At 38.5% G+C, this 18,830-nt stretch overlaps 1 protein-coding gene across 7 annotated transcripts in view; it reads right to left on the reverse strand.

The window, feature by feature from the left end:
* Positions 1-18,830, reverse strand: part of Dmd (dystrophin) — a 2,062,171-nt gene that overhangs the window by 706,516 nt on the left and 1,336,825 nt on the right. For 6 of the 7 annotated variants that reach the window (XM_071606751.1, XM_071606753.1, XM_071606750.1 and 3 more), the window contains one exon: positions 4,706-4,814. In XM_071606751.1, the coding sequence (XP_071462852.1) occupies positions 4,706-4,814 (109 nt within the window). The remainder of the gene's footprint in view (positions 1-4,705; positions 4,815-18,830) is intronic. The other variant, XM_071606749.1, reaches the window with a different exon arrangement.

Raw genomic sequence — 18,830 nt, forward strand, 5'->3', positions numbered from 1 at the left:
CAATTTTGTTAAAAAATGCTAAATGGGGCTCTATAGAACATGAGTGTTCTCAGGCCCAGCAGCTTGTGGATAAGAAAGGATTCACACTGACATTTACAACCAGATTTGTTGGCTCTCTGCCTCCATCTGTCATGCAGGCCTTCAGACCCATGCAAAGTCCTGACTAGCTAAATGTTTATTAGCTTATCTAGAGAAACTTCATATAAGTATGCCTATCTTCCCACAGTTCTTGGCTGGGCAAATACTGCCTAGTTCATTTGCTATCCACCACCTTGAACTTCTACATTACAAAACTCTTGGCAGGGGGAGGCAGGGATTGAAGGTGCTGAAATAACAAGTGGTTCCCTATGACATTCATAGTACTCAATCCCACTGGAATCCCATTTAGTTGCACACAGCAGTAGAGATGATCTCCTTCTTCCCCACCCGTCATAGACCCATGGTGCTAGTTTTCAAAATGTAGTCCCTGTATGAGCAGCATCAACATCACATGGGAACTTTTTAGAGGTGCAAATTTTACCCCAGATCTACTGAATCAGAAACTCTGGGCTTGAAGCCTAACAATCTTGCTTTAATCAGAAATGGGTGGTTTTAATGGATGGTAAAATTTGAAAACCACTGACAGAGTATTGGACACAGACCAACATTTCTATGTCCACTTTTCACTCCTTCCCCCAATGTAGTGGTTTGTGTATAAAGAGAACTACCATAAAGCCTCCTGTCCTAGTAGTGCCTGCATGCCCTTTTCAATGTGACACTACAATTCTACCTTCATGAAATGAAGTAATTTCACATCCCCTGGAATCCGGGCTGACCTTGCTTTGACCAATGAAATGTAGCAGAAATAATGTATAAATTTCAAAGTATAAACATCAAGAGGTCTTCCACCATCCTTCTCTTGGAAGGCTGCCCTGAGAACATCATATAACAAATCCCTAGTCTAGCCTACTGGAGGATGAGAGGCTTTGTGAAGGACTGAGGTTCTCTACCCAAGAGTTGTCAGATACCTGAGTAGGAGTACTTCAGAAGACCATCTAGATCCTGTTCAGTTGCCAGATAATGGCATTCACATAGATAACATCAATCAAGGCAATCAGATTAACTATCCAACTAATCACAGAAAAAAAAAATTGCAGATCTACAGAATTATGAGCAACAAATAATTCTAAGTCATTGAGTTTTGGGGTGCTTTTATGCAACAATAGATAATTGCTACACCCAAGTATCCAAGGGACAAAAATTGCAGAAGTTTGTTTCCAGCATGCTCATTATCCTGCAAATTTAAACAATTTATACAGCTCAAGCAGAACTGCTGCATCACATTACATACTTTAGGTAAATAGTCACAAGGGAGTTTGCTTTAGTGTTTTTCAAAAGTCACATTGGGTCTCAGTGTCCACACATACAAAAGAAAAATATTCAACTGGATGATAACTTCAATGATTACTCCAAGTTCAGAGTTCTATGCTTCTAAGAAATTCAGACTAAACTGATTTCTTCTACTCTTTATGTAGAAAAAACAAAACCACATATCACTTTTACTTCCCATACATCCAAGAGTGAGTTAAATTAGATTAACTACAGGCTACCTGCCTCTCTATCTAGAATTTCCATTAGGCTCTTGGACAGAGAGATAGTACAAGGCACAGCAATAAAACAAAACAAAACACTGGCTTTGGAGCTAGATACACTTGAATTGGAATCCTGATTCTTTTTATTTCCAGCTGTATGTCCTTAATCTAGCTATTTCCCTTCCAAACCTTGGGCTGCTTACCACTTAAAAAGTTGTGTATAGCCATAGGTACCTTGAAATTATTTTTGAGAAGAAAGATATAAATGTACAAGAAGTTATGCATGCAATAGTAGGAGCACAATGGAAAGGCATTATGATGAATTATAAATTCTATTGTATTGTAATATAGTACATGAAATAATCATCATATATCAAAATTATATTACAAATTAGATTTTTATATTGTATTTATTTCAGATTAACTTTGTAAGTATCACAAAGTCAGGAATACAAACAATTCTTAATTCTAATGTTTAAACCACCACATGGAAGAAAAAAAGTCTTATTTGAATAAAGCAGCTCTGGCTCTGACTCCCTGTTGATTCTTTTCATTCAACATTTGTGTGTTTAACATTTTGACTTTATGCCCAGCTCTGTGTCATTTTGCCTCTGCTTTTGAGAAAATTCCTTTTTTTAATAATTTTTTTGTTGTTGTTTTTCAGCTCTGGCTACAACACCACCAGCTATCAACAATAGCTTGGGACTGAGAGTACACCCATAATCTCCCTACTGGCAGCAACATAGAGCAAGTGGTGGGAAAGCAAGGAGCCACTGGGATGGGGGGTCTTCACTGGGTGGAGGGGAAGAGGTAGTAAAGGATCCCCGAAAGACACTCTTACTGCTTTCATGACTGTTTACCTTACTCTCTGCTGGTATCATTGGTCTCCTTGATATTCCTTCATCTTGCTACTACTTTAATGCCTTTGCTCTAGATGTTCTCTCTCCACCTGAAATCTTTTCTGCAGATGTACATATGGCTCACTGCTTCACTTACATAACCTTTGTGATACTCTCAAATGTTCTCTTAATGCAATAGTTCACCTGACCACACTTCAGACAATCATGCCCTCATCCCAGTTCCCTTTACCTCATAACCTGATTCCTTGTTCTGTATAACTGTTTCTCAAATTTAGAGTGCACACAAATTACCTGGAGACTCTATGAAAAGGCAGATTGTGACTCAGTAGACCTGAGGTGCTTTAGTCTGATGCCCAATACGTAGAAGTTACTCTATTAAATGCTGGAGTTAATGAAATACTCATGTTGCTGGAAATCAAAACTGGAGCTTGGTATTTTCCATTACAAACATCAGCATTACATTTAAGGATATTACATGTTAAAAAGATTTTGGTGCTCTGGCTTTTGAACCTTGCTACCATGTGTACAGTGCCTTAAAGGAAGGCATAAACCCCTAAATTTAGGATTCAACAAACTGATCAAAAAGTCACTGAACACAATATCTTCACAGAATTACAGAGTCTGAAGCCAAATGTACCAGAGACAACTAGAAAACAAACACTAATAAATGATTATATAGGGACAAACTATGCATATGTGAGAGAACCAAAAATTACAGCTCATAAAAAGGAATAAACCTCACATAATTAGTTAAATATAAACTTGATATAGAAATTTTAGCATCCCATGTTGGTGAAAAAACATAATGCTTGTACACCTTTTTCAAGTCTCCAATGTCATTAAATGAACCTCTGATGACTGCTCAGAAACCCCAGGGGGCACATGAGATATGCTGTCCCCAGTTTGTATGGCCTCTTTTAATACAACCACTATTTATGCCTTCTATTGAATTATGACTATGCCACCCTTGATGTGATCCTTTCAGTTTTGTATATTTTTACTTGATATAAAATAAAAATCAACTTTACCTAAAGAACCAGTAACCATGCTTTTATACTTCAACTATTTGATCTTTGGAAAGTAAACAAGGCAAAACAACAACAAAACACCCAAACATGTTTTTAGTTCTGCCTCACTATAGAATTTATACAGCAAATAAGTTTTCTGACTTCTTCCCTGAGAATCAAAGCCAGCACTGAGATTGCTTTGAGATTTTATGTATACTTTCTATTAACATCTGAATAAGAAGTGAAATAAACTCAAAATTTGCAGGAAAAACAGAAGCTCTAGGTAAATGAAGAAATTTCCTCTCAGAAGTTGGCTTGTGGTAGTCATAGCTTAAAGTTTTTCTTTTTCTTTCTTTTTTTTTTAAACAAAAATGGAAGAGCTTTTAAAATTGGTTTTAGCCAGGTGTGGTGGCACAAGCCTCTAATACCAGTGGCTGGGGAGGCTGAGGATGGAGGATTACAAGTTCATTGCAAGCCCTAGTAACTCAAAAATACCTGGTCTCAAAATAAAAACTAAAAAAAATGGCTAAGGATGTGGCTCAGTGCTAAAATGCCATTGGGTTAAATCCCCAGTTCTCCCTATCCCCAAAAGAGGTTAGTTTCAAATGGAACAGAAAGATTTTAACAGGCCTATGTGGGTTTTTGTGATTTTTTTAGTCATACTCAAAAGACATTGTCTAAATGATACAGAATTCATTGAAATGGAATTCTTGTGGATTTAGCATTAGTGGATATTCTGGTGCTTCACCTTGATTGAAAAACATCCATTCTTGGATGATAGATAGGAATACTGGTTGTTTATCATTTTTCTGTCTAGGAATTTCTTCCAGCCTCAGAAAAGTGCTTTTCCAAGTTCTCCACTGCTTACAGAAGGTATCCCAGAGGTAATGGCTGTGGCTGGATCAGGAATACAAAGGTGAGACCTCTCCTTGCAATTCAGTGCAGCTCTCCAAAGCCAGCCTAGATTTAGGGCTCCTGAATAATCTGAGTTTCTGTTAAAACCACATCACGTTTCAGCCTTTCCCATTCCTTCCTGTCCTCCTCTATAGTTTTATCTTCAAAGAATGCTTCTCAATAAACCTTTGCCATATAATACTTCGAATCACAGTCATTTTCCAAAGAACCTACTCTAAGACCTTTTGCATAGCATATAACACCAAGATTTATCCCTATCTGCAGAATTGGAAAATAATTTTCCCTTTCACTCAGGGATCACTACATTTAGCAAACAGGTAAAGCAAAAGAGAATGGGATGTAGTATACTTACAGGCTCCAATAGGGGTCAGTCCAGGAACAAGGTCAGGATATTTTGCCCTCAGCTCTTGAAGTAAATGGTTTACTGCTTCCCACTCAGTGCTCAGATCTTCCAGCTTCTTCTTTAATAGAAAAGCACACATTATTTGAATTGTTAGTTGATTATCACCTTGAAAATAACTTAATTCCTGAAGTTAATTCATTTTATGAATATATTATTGGATTTCTATTATATTTTACTTCTAAATTAACTTTTCTGGGTAAATTTCCTTTCAATGTAATTATAATTATTTTAGCCAACTACCCTACAAATACTTATTGATTGCTGCATATAAAGTCTTCCTCCAGGCACAATTTCTTTTTTAAAAAAGTAGAGTGCAAACATTAGTAAAAAACAAACAAACAAACAAACAAACAAAAAAAAAAAAACCCAAAAACCGAAACAAGCAAAAAACAGCCCTCAGCACTTGACTTGACTCTTTAAAATAATATCTAGGGGTGCTGTATACTAGAATTATCCAGAGAACTTTAAAAATAGTCCTAATGCACTAACTCAATTATATCAGAATTTCTTGGAGAAAGAAGCTGTGGAGGACATGGGGATAGACCATCTAGAGACCCCGCAAGAAAATGCTCTTGTCCTAGATGGTAGAAAGACATCCTTCAGCTGTGAGTCCCTTCAGAGACTTTCACAGCTGCAGAGAGCTGTGTCCTCCAAGCACATGCTGTGGCTTCACTCAATGATGACTGATCAAAGTAAGGATATAAAGATGTGGCCAATTTGGCTCAAATCAGTGCAAGTTTGAAAGGTCATTTCAGCTGCAGAACTTCCAATGGTGTCAGCCAACTGTTTATGGCTAGCGGTGTGCTGGTATATACACAACAAGTGGTTCTCTGATTTTAGTATTTGTGTTTCTGTGCTGCAAATTTTAGATTGTGCCATATATATATATATATATATATATATATATATATATATATATATATAATGCCAAATGACTCTCAAAATGCCTGCAAACTTAATAGTAGCTCTCCTGAGCTAAAGTTTCTGGCTCCAGCACATCACCACTGGGCAGAAAAAAGATAAGTTATAGCCACTACAATATGAGTGGAAGTGATATCTGTCAGTTCTGTGCTGAGACTTTTGCAAAATAGAGTTGGGTATCTAGACTCTTTTTTTTTTCCTTTTCTATTAACTGGAAGCAGAAGACATTAAAGGTACTAGTGCAAACCTTCTCAAGAATTGGAAGGGCGGGATTAAATTCTAATTTCCTAGAGCAGTGGTTCTCATACTTGAGAATCAACAGGATCACCTAGAGGCCTGATGAATTGGTTCCAATCCCAGAATTCTGGATTCAGTAGGGCTTGGTTGGGGCCCAGGAATTTACATTTATTTTTATTTTTTTTTGTAATTGTAGATGGAGAGCATGTCTTTATTCGATTTGTTTTTATGTTTATGTGGTGCTGAGGATCAAACCCAGTGCCTCACACATGTGAGGCATGCTCTCTGCCACTGAGTTACAGCCCCAGCCCAGGACTTTACATTTTTAACAGTTTTCCAGATGATTCCAAAGCTGATTGTACATGACCAATGTTGAAGGTTTTCATTATACATAATGAGTTACCTAAGTATCTTCAATGTACTGGCTATGTAGCATCCTTGGAAAAATACAAAAATAGGCCTTCATATCATTTGCAATACAACTTAATTCTCTTGGGAAACATTAGTTGAGAAAAGCTGCCAAGGGAATGGCAAAGTCAAAAGATGGATGGAACCTTGGTTTCTATATTAACACAGTCAGGAAAGCTGCTTGAATAGGGACACAAACACTGGACTGTCATTTAAACAAGAAAAACATTTCTACTGTGTTAAGTGACTGAATTTTTAGTTAGAACTAGCAAACCTTCCTAATATAGTAGAAATACACTTAAAAACTTCACCAGTGCACTGAGTGTTAATAGCAGCGATTTTATACAGCTGTAAATTCCTAAGTTTATTTTGTAGAGTATACAAATAATTTTATTGACACTGGATGTCATTAAAACGAATAACAGAAACTGCATCTCTAGTCTGAAGTTTCAGAGTTGGAAGACCCAGAAATTACAAATTCTTTATAGAGGTGTTGAGTAAATAGGAATGGTAATGAACCCAACCTAACTGGAATGTTTTATACATGTTGTGGTTTAGTGCTAATGATTAATTTAGTGCCAATAACTTCAGTAAAAACATTCATTCATTCATTTATTCTAGAAAATAAATGTTCAGCTGCAACTCTGTGCCAGTCTTTGTGCCAGTTACTAAGTTTACAAATGAAGATGATCACTAAACATTCACAGTCTTGTGGAAAAAAATAGACATGTAAGAAAATTACAGTTGACTTGTGGGGGAATAATAATGATTTCAACAAGATACACTGGGGAAACAGTTTAACTCAGCCTGGAGAGGTCAATAGATTGCCTAAAATACTAACATATGAATTGGTTTTGAGAGATGACTAGGGTTTGTTAATAAAGGTGACTTATTTTTTCAGAAAATTAACTTTTGAGGATCAGGCAGAGAGAAGACATTCCTAACAGAAGGAAGAACATTTTCAAAAGCACAGAGACAACAGCCACTGAGTCTTTTCAAGAAAATGCAGTTTGTCCTAGTTATCTGGACCAGAGTTTATAAGGAATGATATGTAACTGCTAGGCCAGATCCAATGACAATTTATTAAGGTCTTGTAATGTGAGGTTATCAGATTCTCTTCTAAAACCAGGGAGTAGATGGAGGTGTTTAGAGTAGAGAAGTGATGTGATAAGATTTGTGTTTTTTAGTGTGGAGTCTTTATCAGAAGGAAGCAGAAACATGAATTGGGAAACTAATGTGGAAATAGGAGTGAAAAGTGTTCTGGATCTGACCAAAGAGTTTGACCATGTAGAGAAAGGTGAAGGAGTGTGTGTGTGTGTGTGTGTGTGTGTGTGTGTGTTTGACTTTGATCTGAGAAGTGCTGAAGAGAAACTTTATAACAAGAAAGTTAAAAGGCTTTAAGTCTACTCTTTCAGTGTGTATCTTTCCAGTTAGACTATGTGCCTTTCATCTATTCCATGTTTGGTGTCCTCTTTATGCTGAATCCAGGGCTTCCTAATAATATTTGTTCAGTAAATATTTCTGAATTAAATCCAATTAAATAAAAATCGCTGCTTGAACAAAAGAAAAGTGAGTTAACTGCGTGTTCCTCTACAATGTGAATTACACAGCATGGGTGGATTCTTATAGAATACTTAAAGATCTCATGTAAATTTTCCAGGTGAATAATAATTTACTAGGCTTTTATAATTCCTAATCAGACTATTTTCAAAAAATTAATCTCCGAAGCCATGAACTAGGTGATAGCTATGGGAAAAACAAGACTTACCTAAAGCACAAAGCTATAACTTCAGTGGCAATTGGTTATTGCCGGTAGAAACATGGTCATATGTTAAAAAAATAAAAGCCAACATAACCCTACTGATCATATTCTCATATCACTGTATGAAAAAGCTTACTCAGTTTACTAATGACACAAGGAAATACAAGAAATTTTGTTGGGGCATTGTAGGGAATGGAGATCAACACAGATGTATGCCCAGAAAGTGGAAAATTTAATATGATGGATACTTACAACAGTTAAATTGTGTGCAACAGTTAAAATCAACAAACTAGTTGTATATAGAGCAAAGTGGATGGATATTTAAAACTCAGTGATGAGTTTTCAAAAAGCTAAGAAAAGGTTTATAGTACAATAATTTTATGAATTTAAAATATACTTATAAATGATATTGAATGTTTTAAAGACAAAGCAGGAAAGAATATGGTAATAGATATATTGTCACATTTCAGCACTTCTGTGTATTGGTTATCAAACACAGCAATTAAACATTAAATTTTATAATTCTAAAATTAAATAAACTATTAAAACAAAGGCAAAGTAGCTGGGTGAGGTGGTACACACCTGTAATCCAGATGCTTAGGAGGCTGAGGTAGTAGGATTGCGAGTTCAAAGCCCCTTCAGTACCTTAGTGAGGCCTAAGCAACTTAGTGGGAGAGACCCTGTCTCAAAATAAAATATGTACAAAACTCAACTCAAAATGGATCAAGGACCTATGAATTAAACCAGAGACCTTGTGCCTAATGGAAGAAAAAGTAGGCCCAAATCTTCACCATGTTGGATTAGGCCCCAACTTTCTTAATAAGACTCCTGTAGTGCAAGAATTAAACACCAAGAATCAATACATGGGATAAATTCAAACTAAAAAGCTTCTTTTAAGCAAAAGAAACAATCAGTGAGGTGAATAGAGAGCCTACATAATGGGAGCAAATCTTTACCACAAGCACATCAGATAGATCACTAATCTCTAGGATATAGAAAGCACTCAAAAACCTTAACACCAAAAAAAAAAAAAAAAAAAAACCCACAAATAACCCAATCAATAAATGGGCCAGGGAACTGAACAGACACTTTTCAGAAGAAGACATACAATCAATCAACAAATATATGAACAAATGTTCATCATCACTAGCAATCAGAGAAATGCAAATCAAAACAACTCTAAGATTTCATCTCACTCCAGTCAGAATGGCAGCTATTATGAATACAAACAACAATAGTGTAGGAGAGGATGTGGGGAAAAAGGCACACTCCTACATTGCTGGTGGGACTGCAAATTGGTGCAGCCAATCTGGAAAGCAGTATGGAGATTCCTTGGAAAACTTGGAATGGAACCACCATTTGACCCAGCTATCCCACTCTTCAGTTTATGCCCAAAGGACTTAAAAACAGCCTACTACAGGCACACAGCCACACCAATATTTATAGCAGCACAATTCACAATAGCTAAATTATGAAACCAACCTAGATGCCCTTCAGTAGATGAATGGATAGGGAAATTTTGGTATGTATACATGATAAGATAATTTTGGTATATATACATGATATTTTGGTATCTATCTATCTATCTATCTATCTATCTATCTATCTATCTATCTATATATGATAAGAGGAACTAGAAGCAACCATGCTGATATCAGAAAGTAATAAGAGATAATAGAAATAAGGCAATTAATATAAAAGTTGATAACTAAAATGTAGTAATCATGGTCTTTCAGTGAAGAGATGACATTTCAATATATGGTTAACATATGGTACCATGACTCATCATACATCATTTAACTTACAGGAAATCACTTGTACAATCTGAGAGAAAGATGGAGGGAGAGTAGAAGAGGGAAAGGGAGAAATAAAAGGAGAAAGAAGGGAGAGGAGAAGGATAATGAAATCAGAAATTGATTTAAATACTTTTGGAGTATCTGTCAACTATTCTACTCAACAATCATATGCCCACAGAGAGAGTGGACAAAGAAATTAAAAATTACTAAATTGTGTTTGATGGTTACATTTAAAGATATATATTTATCTTATAGCTTGGCTTCTAAAAGGAAGTTGACCACTTTATTTGGGCCTCAGCAGAATAAAGAATGATCTGCAATGATCTTCATCATGTCTCACGTGCATCACTGTATAACAGCTGATGTTATAGTGACAACCCTGAAAATTAAGAAATTTTAAATTACATTGTGATTTCATTCTGAATTCTTGGGTTTCAGTCCTAATTTATTACTCCTGATTGTGTGATCCTTGGCAAATCAGATAGGTCACTCAGATTTACCATCCTTGAAATGTGGATATAATATCACCACCTAACTCATAGCTTTGTTGGAGAAACTAAATGAGATGTTTAATGTGCAAAGAACTCTGTGAACTGTAAAGTACTATAAAATTGTTGGTTAGATATTATGCAGAGCTTAATGAAGCAAAAAAGAAGATAGTCAATAAAATTTTTCATTAAAATAGTTACAATAAAAATATTTCAGTGCTTAAAGGACTAGGTTTTGGTTATCTGGAAAATAACATATATATTCAATTTTCCTTTATTAATACATAAACTCTGAAAAGTCTACCCATTTATTCAAATGTTATCTGGCCCAGAATTATTTCCAGATGGGCAAATTAGGGGTCACTGTAATTTCAAATGCAGAGGTGGGTTTTAAAAATTAAGTAGTATCTCTGATGTTCCACAAATGCCTAGGTTTCAAGGGGTCAATTTTTCATAATTATTAGCAAATGAGATCAGTTATGAAAGGCTACAGGTTTTTTTTTTTTTTTAAATTTTTTTTTTTTATTGGTTGTTCAAAACATTACACAGCTCATGACATATCATCTTCCATACATTTGATTCAAGTGGGTTATGAACTCCCATTTTTTACCCCAAATACAAGTTGCAGAATCACATCGGTTACACATCCACATTTTTACATAATACCATATTAGTGACTGTTGTATTCTGCTACCTTTCCTATCCCCTACTATCCCCCCTCCCCTTCCCTCTCATCTTCCCTCTCTACCCCATCTGCTGTTGTTTAATTCTCTCCCTTGTTTTTTTTTTTTTCCCCTTTCCCCTCACAAACTCTTATATGTAATTTTGTGTAACAATGAGGGTCTCCTTCCATTTCCATAGTTTCCCTTCTCTCTCCCTTTCTCTCCCCCCACTCGTCTCTGTTTAATGTTAATCTTTTCCTCATGCTCTTCTTCCCTGTTCTGATCTTAGTTGCTCTCTTTATATCAAGGAAGACATTTGGCATTTGTTTTTTAAGGATTGGCTAGCTTCACTTAGCATAATCTGCTCTAATGCCATCCATTTCCCTGCAAAATCCATGATTTTGTCATTTTTTAGTGCTGCGTAATACTCCATTGTGTATAAATGCCACAGTTTTTTAATCCATTCATCTATTGAAGGGCATCTGGGTTGATTCCAAAGTCTAGTTATTGTGAATTGTGCTGCCATGATCATTGATGTGGCAGTATCCCTATAGTATGCTCTTTTAAGGTCCTCAGGGAATAGACCGAGAAGGGCGATAGCTGGGTCAAATGGTGGTTCCATTCCCAGCTTTCCTAGGAATCTCCATACTGCTTTCCATATTGGCCGCACCAGTTTGCAGTTCCACCAGCAATGTACAAGCGTACCCTTTTCCCCACATCCTCGCCAGCACTTATTGTTGCTTGACTTCATAATGGCTGCCAATCTTACTGGAGTGAGATGGTATCTTAGGGTGGTTTTGATTTGCATTTCTCTGACTGCTAGAGATGGTGAGCATTTTTTCATGTACTTATTGATAGATTGTATGTCCTCCTCTGAGAAGTGTCTGTTCAGGTCCTTCGCCCATTTGTTGATAGGGTTGTTTGTTATCTTGTTGTTTAATTTTTTGAGTTCTTTGTATATTCTGGATATTAGGGCTCTATCTGAAGTGTGAGGAGTAAAGATTTGTTCCCAGGATGTAGGTTCCCTATTTACCTCTCTTATTGTTTCTCTTGCTGAGAGAAAACTTTTTAGTTTGAGTAAGTCCCATTTGTTGATTCTAGTTATTAACTTTTGTGCTATGGGCGTCCTATTAAGGAATTTGGAGCCCGACCCCACAATGTGTAGATTGAAGCCAACTTTTTCTTCTATCAGGTGCAGAGTCTCTGATTTGATATCTAGGTCCTTGATCCATTTTGAATTTACTTTTGTGCATGGCGAGAGAAAGGGGTTCAGCTTCATTTTGTTGCATATGGATTTCCAGTTTTCCCAGCACCATTTGTTGAAGATGCTATCCTTTCTCCATTGCATGCTTTTAGCGCCTTTATCAAATATAAGAAAGTTGTAATTTTGTGGATTGGTCTCTGTGTCCTCTACTCTGTACCATTGATCCACCTTCCTGTTTTGGTACCAGTACCATGCTGTTTTTGTTACTATTGCTCTGTAGTACAGTTTGAAATCTGGTATCGCTATACCTCCCGATTCACACTTCCTGCTTAGAATTGCTTTTGCTATTCTGGGTCTTTTGTTTTTCCATATGAATTTCATGATAGCTTTATCTATTTCTACCAGAAATGCCGTTGGGATTTTGATTGGCATTGCATTGAACCTGTAGAGAACTTTGGGTAATATCGCCATTTTGATGATGTTGGTTCTGCCTATCCATGAACAGGGTACATTTTTCCATCTTCTAAGATCTTCTTCTCTCTCTCTCTTTAGGGTTCTGTAGTTTTCATTGTATAAATCTTTCACCTCTTTTGTTAGGTTGATTCCCAAGTATTTTATTTTTTTTGAGGATATTGTGAATGGGGTGGTTTTCCTCATTTCCATTTCAGAAGTTTTGTTACTGATATACAGGAATGCCTTTGATTTATGCGTGTTGATTTTATATCCTGCCACTTTGCTGAATTCATTTATCAGTTCTAGTAGTTTCTTTGTAGACCCTTTTGGGTCTTCTAAGTATAGGATCATATCATCCGCAAATAGTGATATTTTAAGTTCTTCTTTTCCTATTTTTATGCCTTTAATTTCTCTTGTCTGTCTAATTGCTCTGGCTAGTATTTCAAGGACTAAATTAAATAGAAGAGGTGAGAGAGGGCATCCCTGTCTTGTTCCAGATTTTAGCGGGAATGCCTTCAGTTTTTCTCCATTTAGAATGATGCTAGCCTGAGGCTTAGCATATATAGCTTTTACAATGTTGAGGTAAGTTCCTGTTATCCCCAGTTTTTCTAGTGTTTTGAACATAAAAGGATGCTGTACTTTGTCGAATGCTTTTTCTGCATCTATCGAGACGATCATATGGTTCTTATCTTTAAGTCTATTGATGTGGTGAATAATATTTATTGATTTCCGTATATTGAACCAACCTTGCATCCCAGGGATGAATCCTACTTGATCATGGTGCACAATTTTTTTGATATGCTTTTGTATTCGATTCGCCAGGATTTTATTGAGAATTTTTGCATCTATGTTCATTAGAGATATTGGTCTATAGTTTTCTTTCTTTGAAGTGTCTTTGTCTGGTTTCGGGATCAGGGTGATGTTGGCCTCATAGAATGAATTTGGAAGAGCTCCTTCTTTTTCTATTTCTTGAAATAGCTTGAAAAGTATTGGTATTAATTCTTCTTTGAAGGTTTTGTAAAACTCCGCTGTATACCCATCTGGTCCAGGGCTTTTTTTGGTTGGTAGTCTTTTGATGGCTTCTTCTATTTCTTCCTTTGTTATTGGTCTGTTTAAATTGTGTGTGTCTTCCTGACTCAATCTGGGCAGCTCATATGACTTAAGAAATTTATCGATGTCTTCACTGTCTTCTATTTTATTAGAATATAGGGTTTCAAAATACTTTCTAATTATCTTCTGTATTTCTGTAGTGTCTGTTGTGATATTGCCTTTTTCATCCCGTATGTTAGTGATTTGAGTTTTCTCTCTTCTTCTCTTCGTTAGCATGGCTAAGGGTCTGTCGATCTTATTTATTTTTTCAAAGAACCAACTTTTAGTTTTATCAATTTTTTCAATGGTTTTTTTTGTTTCAATTTCGTTGATTTCCGCTCTGATTTTAATTATTTCTTGTCTTCTGCTATATTTGCTGTTGTTTTGCTCTTCCTTTTCTAGGGTTTTGAGATGTAGTGTGAGTTCGTTTATTTGTTGGTTTTTTCTTTTTTTGAGGAATGAACTCCAGGAAATGAATTTCCCTCTTAAAACTGCTTTCATTGTGTCCCATAGATTCCGGTATGTTGTGTCTGAATTGTCGTTTATCTCTAAGAATTTTTTGATTTCCTCCTTTATGTCTTCTGTAACCCATTGATCATTCAGTAACATATTGTTTATTTTCCATGTGATGCAGGATTTTTCCTTCCTTCTTTTTTCATTGATTTCCAGTTTCATTCCATTATGATCAGATATGGTGCATGGTATTATCTCCACTCCTTTATATTTACTAAGAGTTGCCCTATGGCATAATATATGATCTATCTTTGAGTACGATCCATGTGCTGCTGAGAAGAACGTGTATCCACTTGATGATGGTTGATATATTCTATATATGTCGGTTAAGTCTAGGTTATTGATTGTGTCATTGAGTTCTATAGTTTCTTTATTCAGCTTTTGTCTGGAGGATCTGTCTAATGGCGAGAGCGGTGTGTTGAAGTCACCCATAATTATTGTGTTGTGGTCAATTTGACTCTTGAACTTGAGGAGAGTTTGTTTTATGAATGTTGCTGCACCATTATTTGGTGCATATAAATTGATAATTGTTATGTCTTGTTGGTGAATAGTTCCTTTTAACAGGATATAGTGTCCTTCTTTATCCCTTTTGATTAACTTAGGTTTGAAGTTGAGTTTATTCGATATGAGTATGGCCACTCCTGCTTGCTTCCGAGGGCCATGTGAGTGGTATGATTTTTCCCAACCTTTCACCTTCAGCCTGTGTATGTCTTTTCCTATCATATGAGTCTCCTGAAGGCAGCATATTGTTGGATTTGTTTTTTTGATCCAGGTTACCAGCCTGTGTCTCTTGATTGGTGAGTTTAGTCCATTAACATTTAAGGTTACAATTGAAATATGATTTGTACTTCCAGTCATGTTTATTTATTTATTTATTTTAGTTTGGCTAGTTTTTACTTTTTGGTTGTTTTCCTCCGCCTTTACTGAGATACCTCCCGCTGTTGGTTTTGGGCACTGTTTTTCCATTCCTCTTCTTGTAGAATTTTGCCCAAAATGCTTTGCAGTGCTGGTTTTCTGGCTGCGAAATCTTTTAGCTTTTGTTTATCGTGAAAGATTTTAATTTCATTGTCAAATCTGAAGCTTAATTTTGCTGGATACAGTATTCTTGGTTGGAATCCATTATTTTTCAGCGTTTGAAATACATTGTTCCAGGATCTTCTCGCTTTCAAAGTCTGTGATGAAAAATCAGCCGTTAACCTAATTGGTTTACCCCTGAATGTAATCTGCCTCCTTTCCCTCGTAGCTTTTAATATTCTCTCCTTGTTCTGTATGTTGGCTATCTTCATAATTATATGTCTTGGAGTTGGCCTATTACAGTTTTGGATGTTTGGGGTCCTGTAGGCTTCCAGGATTTGTCAATCCATTCCATCTTTCATCTCTGGGAAGTTTTCTAGGATTATTTCATTCAATAGGTTGTCCATTCCTTTGGCTTGAATCTCTGTGCCTTCTTCTATCCCAATGACTCTCAAATTTGGTTTTTTGATGAAATCCCATATCTCTTGGATAGATTGCTCGTGAGATTTAAGCATCTTTTCAGTATTGACTATATTCTTTTCAAGTTGATAAACTTTGTCTTCATTATCTGATGTTCTGACTTCTACTTGATCTAGTCTATTTGTAATATTCTCGTTAGCATTTTTAATCTGGTTTATGGTTTCTTGCATTTCTAAAATCACTGTTTGGTTTTTTTTTAAGATCTCTATCTCCTGGTAAAGCTCGTTCTTTGCAGTTTGTATTTGTTTGTTTAGTTGGTTTTCAAAATATACTTTCAATTCTTGGATTTGCTGTCTCATGTCTTCTCTAAAATTCCGTTCCATCTGAGTTAGGTATGCCTTGATTTCTTTCCCTGTCCATGTTTCTGATGCTTCTAGGTCCTCCTGTAGATTTAAGTTGTCCTGCATTATCTGTACTCCTTTTTTCCCTGTTTTTTTCATGTTGTTCACGTTACTTTCCAGCTCTATTTGACTGCTTTGTAACTGCCTTCTCCTATACATTTGTTTTGGCTTTGTTTATATCTGTTGTTTCTCCTTTGTGGTGGGAGATTATGCCTATAGATGTTGGGCTTTATTGTACTTTAGAGCTGATTCATTCAATTTATAAAGGGCTTCCGGATTTTGTATGCATATAGTGATTTGTTTTTTGTTCTTAGGACTTTATGTTGGGTGCTATGAAGGTATACGGGTTAGTATGTCTTGGCTACTTTAGAAGATTGCTCTACTGAAGGGGGATGCTAACCGTCAATTGGATCAGGGTGTTGGTAGTAGCTAGGTATTTAGGAGCACTATAGACGGCCTCGAAACATTCACCTGTTTGCATTTAGACAGTTACACGAAATGGAGGACGTAATGCTTGGGATGAAAGTTGGGGGGAAGGGAAAGGAAGGTGCTCTTGAAAAGTAAGAAGGAGGGGGAGTTAGATAGCATAGAGGAGAATGGAAAGAACAATAAAACTTGGAAGGGGAGAGAAAGAGGGAAAAAGGGAGAGAAAAGATAAAATAAAATAAGAAATAAAATTAGGTCTTAGAGATCCATTTTCTTCTCTTCCCGTAGGCAAAGCTGTGCCCTCCAGGCTGAGATTTGCCCTCAATGTGTCAACAGCAATCCCTGTAAGGCGGCTCCTGGGAGTCTCTCAATCCTGTTGGTCCAGAGCCGTTTCACTTCTACGGCCCCTCCTCCCCTTCCTCCTGCCAGCCAGCCAGGTCCTGTGCACCGGAGGAGGTTCTCCAAGGATTTGGTTACACTTTCAGCACCTCTGGGTGCTCTATTTCCCTAATGACTGAGCACTCTCTCTGTCATTCATCTAAGCCCCAGTGCTGTGGAGCTGTGTTCTGGGAGTCAATAGTTTAATTTTTCCTGACCCCTTTGGTGGGCACACCTTCGGAGTCTGGCGGCTAAGACCATTGGTGTCGCCATTGGTGGTAATGGGAGTTGGGGGTCGAGGATCCCATCTGCTTCCCTCAGCCCCTACAATCACGACCACTCCGCTAGCAGTAGGAGGAGTTGGGGGTCTGGAGTGTCCTCTGTTTCCCTCCGCCCCTACTGTCACGCCCTCTCAGTTGGCGGTTGGGGGAGTTGGGGGTGGGGAGTCTTCTCTGCTTCCCTCCGCCCCTACAGTCACGCCCACGTCACTGGCAGTATTGGGAGTTAGGGGTCGGGAGTCCCTTGGCCCTTACAGTCACGCCCACGGAGAGATTTTGAAGTTTCCCGGTTGTTTGTATCTGATGCTGGTGGGAGTCACACACCTGCCAAAGTAGATTCCGCTGGGAAGGAATCTCTTTGGCCGAACTTTGGTGACTTCCCCTCTCTGCAATGGCGGGCCCCTGCCTCCTTGCTGGAGTGTCCGAAGGGAGGGGTGGAACTGGCTTGTCTCTGGTCTGACCCAATCTCTGGTTTTAGTTCCCAGTTCACTATTTCATAAAGGCTTGGTTAGATTTCCTTCACGCCGTCTCAGGGGGGGAGCCGTTTGCCGGGTGGGTGGGGCCGTTCGCAGTGGGGGCGGGGCCGTTAGCAGAGCTTGGAGGGCACAGGCCGTCTGCCGGGCAGGGACCCTTCTCTAAGCGCAGGGCCGCTGGGGGCCGACTGCAGAGCCTGGGGTGGTGGCCGCGGGCGGGGTGCCAGCAGAGCCCGGAGGGCGGGGGCCCCGTTTGCCGGGTGGGCGGGGCGTTAGCAGCGCCGGGAGGGCACAGGCCGTTTGCCAGGCCAAGCAGGGATCCTTCTCGCTGCGCGGGCCGCCAGGGCCGCCTGCAGAGCCGAGCCTGCGCTGGCCGGGGGCGGGGCCGCCAACGGAGCCGGGAGGGCGGGTGGGGGGGGGCGTTTGCCGGGTGGGCGGGGCCGTTTGCCCGGCCAGGCGGGGACCCTTCTCGGCGCGCCGGCCGACGGGGGGCCGCTTGTAGAACCCGGTAGGCAGTGGCCTCGTGGCTAAGAGCCGGGTGGGCGGGGTGGCCGATCACCGAGAGAGCGGGGCCGCCAGGAGAGCCAGGATGGCGGGAGCCGTCTCCTGGGCCAGGCGTGGACCCTTCTCACTGCCCCGGGCCGCCGGTGGCCGCTTGCAGAGCCGGTTGGGCGGTGGCTGCAGGATTGGACCTCTGCGCCCGCGGCCGGCCAAGATTCACTTGTCTGGGGCCAACTGTCACCTCTAATATAACTTACTACTTCCTGGCAGGTCTCCTTTCAGCGGAATTTTGCTAGAAGTTCCTCAGTAGGTAGAATGTAGCTGTTTTAATGGGTGTTTCTGATCCAGTTAATGTGGAGATACTGAAAGTGCTGCTTCCTTGCCGGCCGCCATGGCTACAGGTTTTGATTTGGCTCATCACAAAAATATTCTTGTAATTAAAAAATCTGGTTTACTTTAAAACTTCAAACTGATTATATATCATGCAAGTTCTTTTCTGTTTTGTTTCACTTTGGTTTGTGCTTCTCTGGCATGTGCCTATATTTTCTATCACCTCATCTTTTCTATGAGGATGTAAAATGCTTTTAGGTAGCAAGAAAAAAAAATGTTTGGTTGAAGCAACCAGTGCAGTGCTCTTCACAAAATAAATT

Source organism: Marmota flaviventris, chromosome X, assembly GCF_047511675.1.
Source record: "Marmota flaviventris isolate mMarFla1 chromosome X, mMarFla1.hap1, whole genome shotgun sequence".
NCBI lineage: Eukaryota > Metazoa > Chordata > Mammalia > Rodentia > Sciuridae > Marmota > Marmota flaviventris.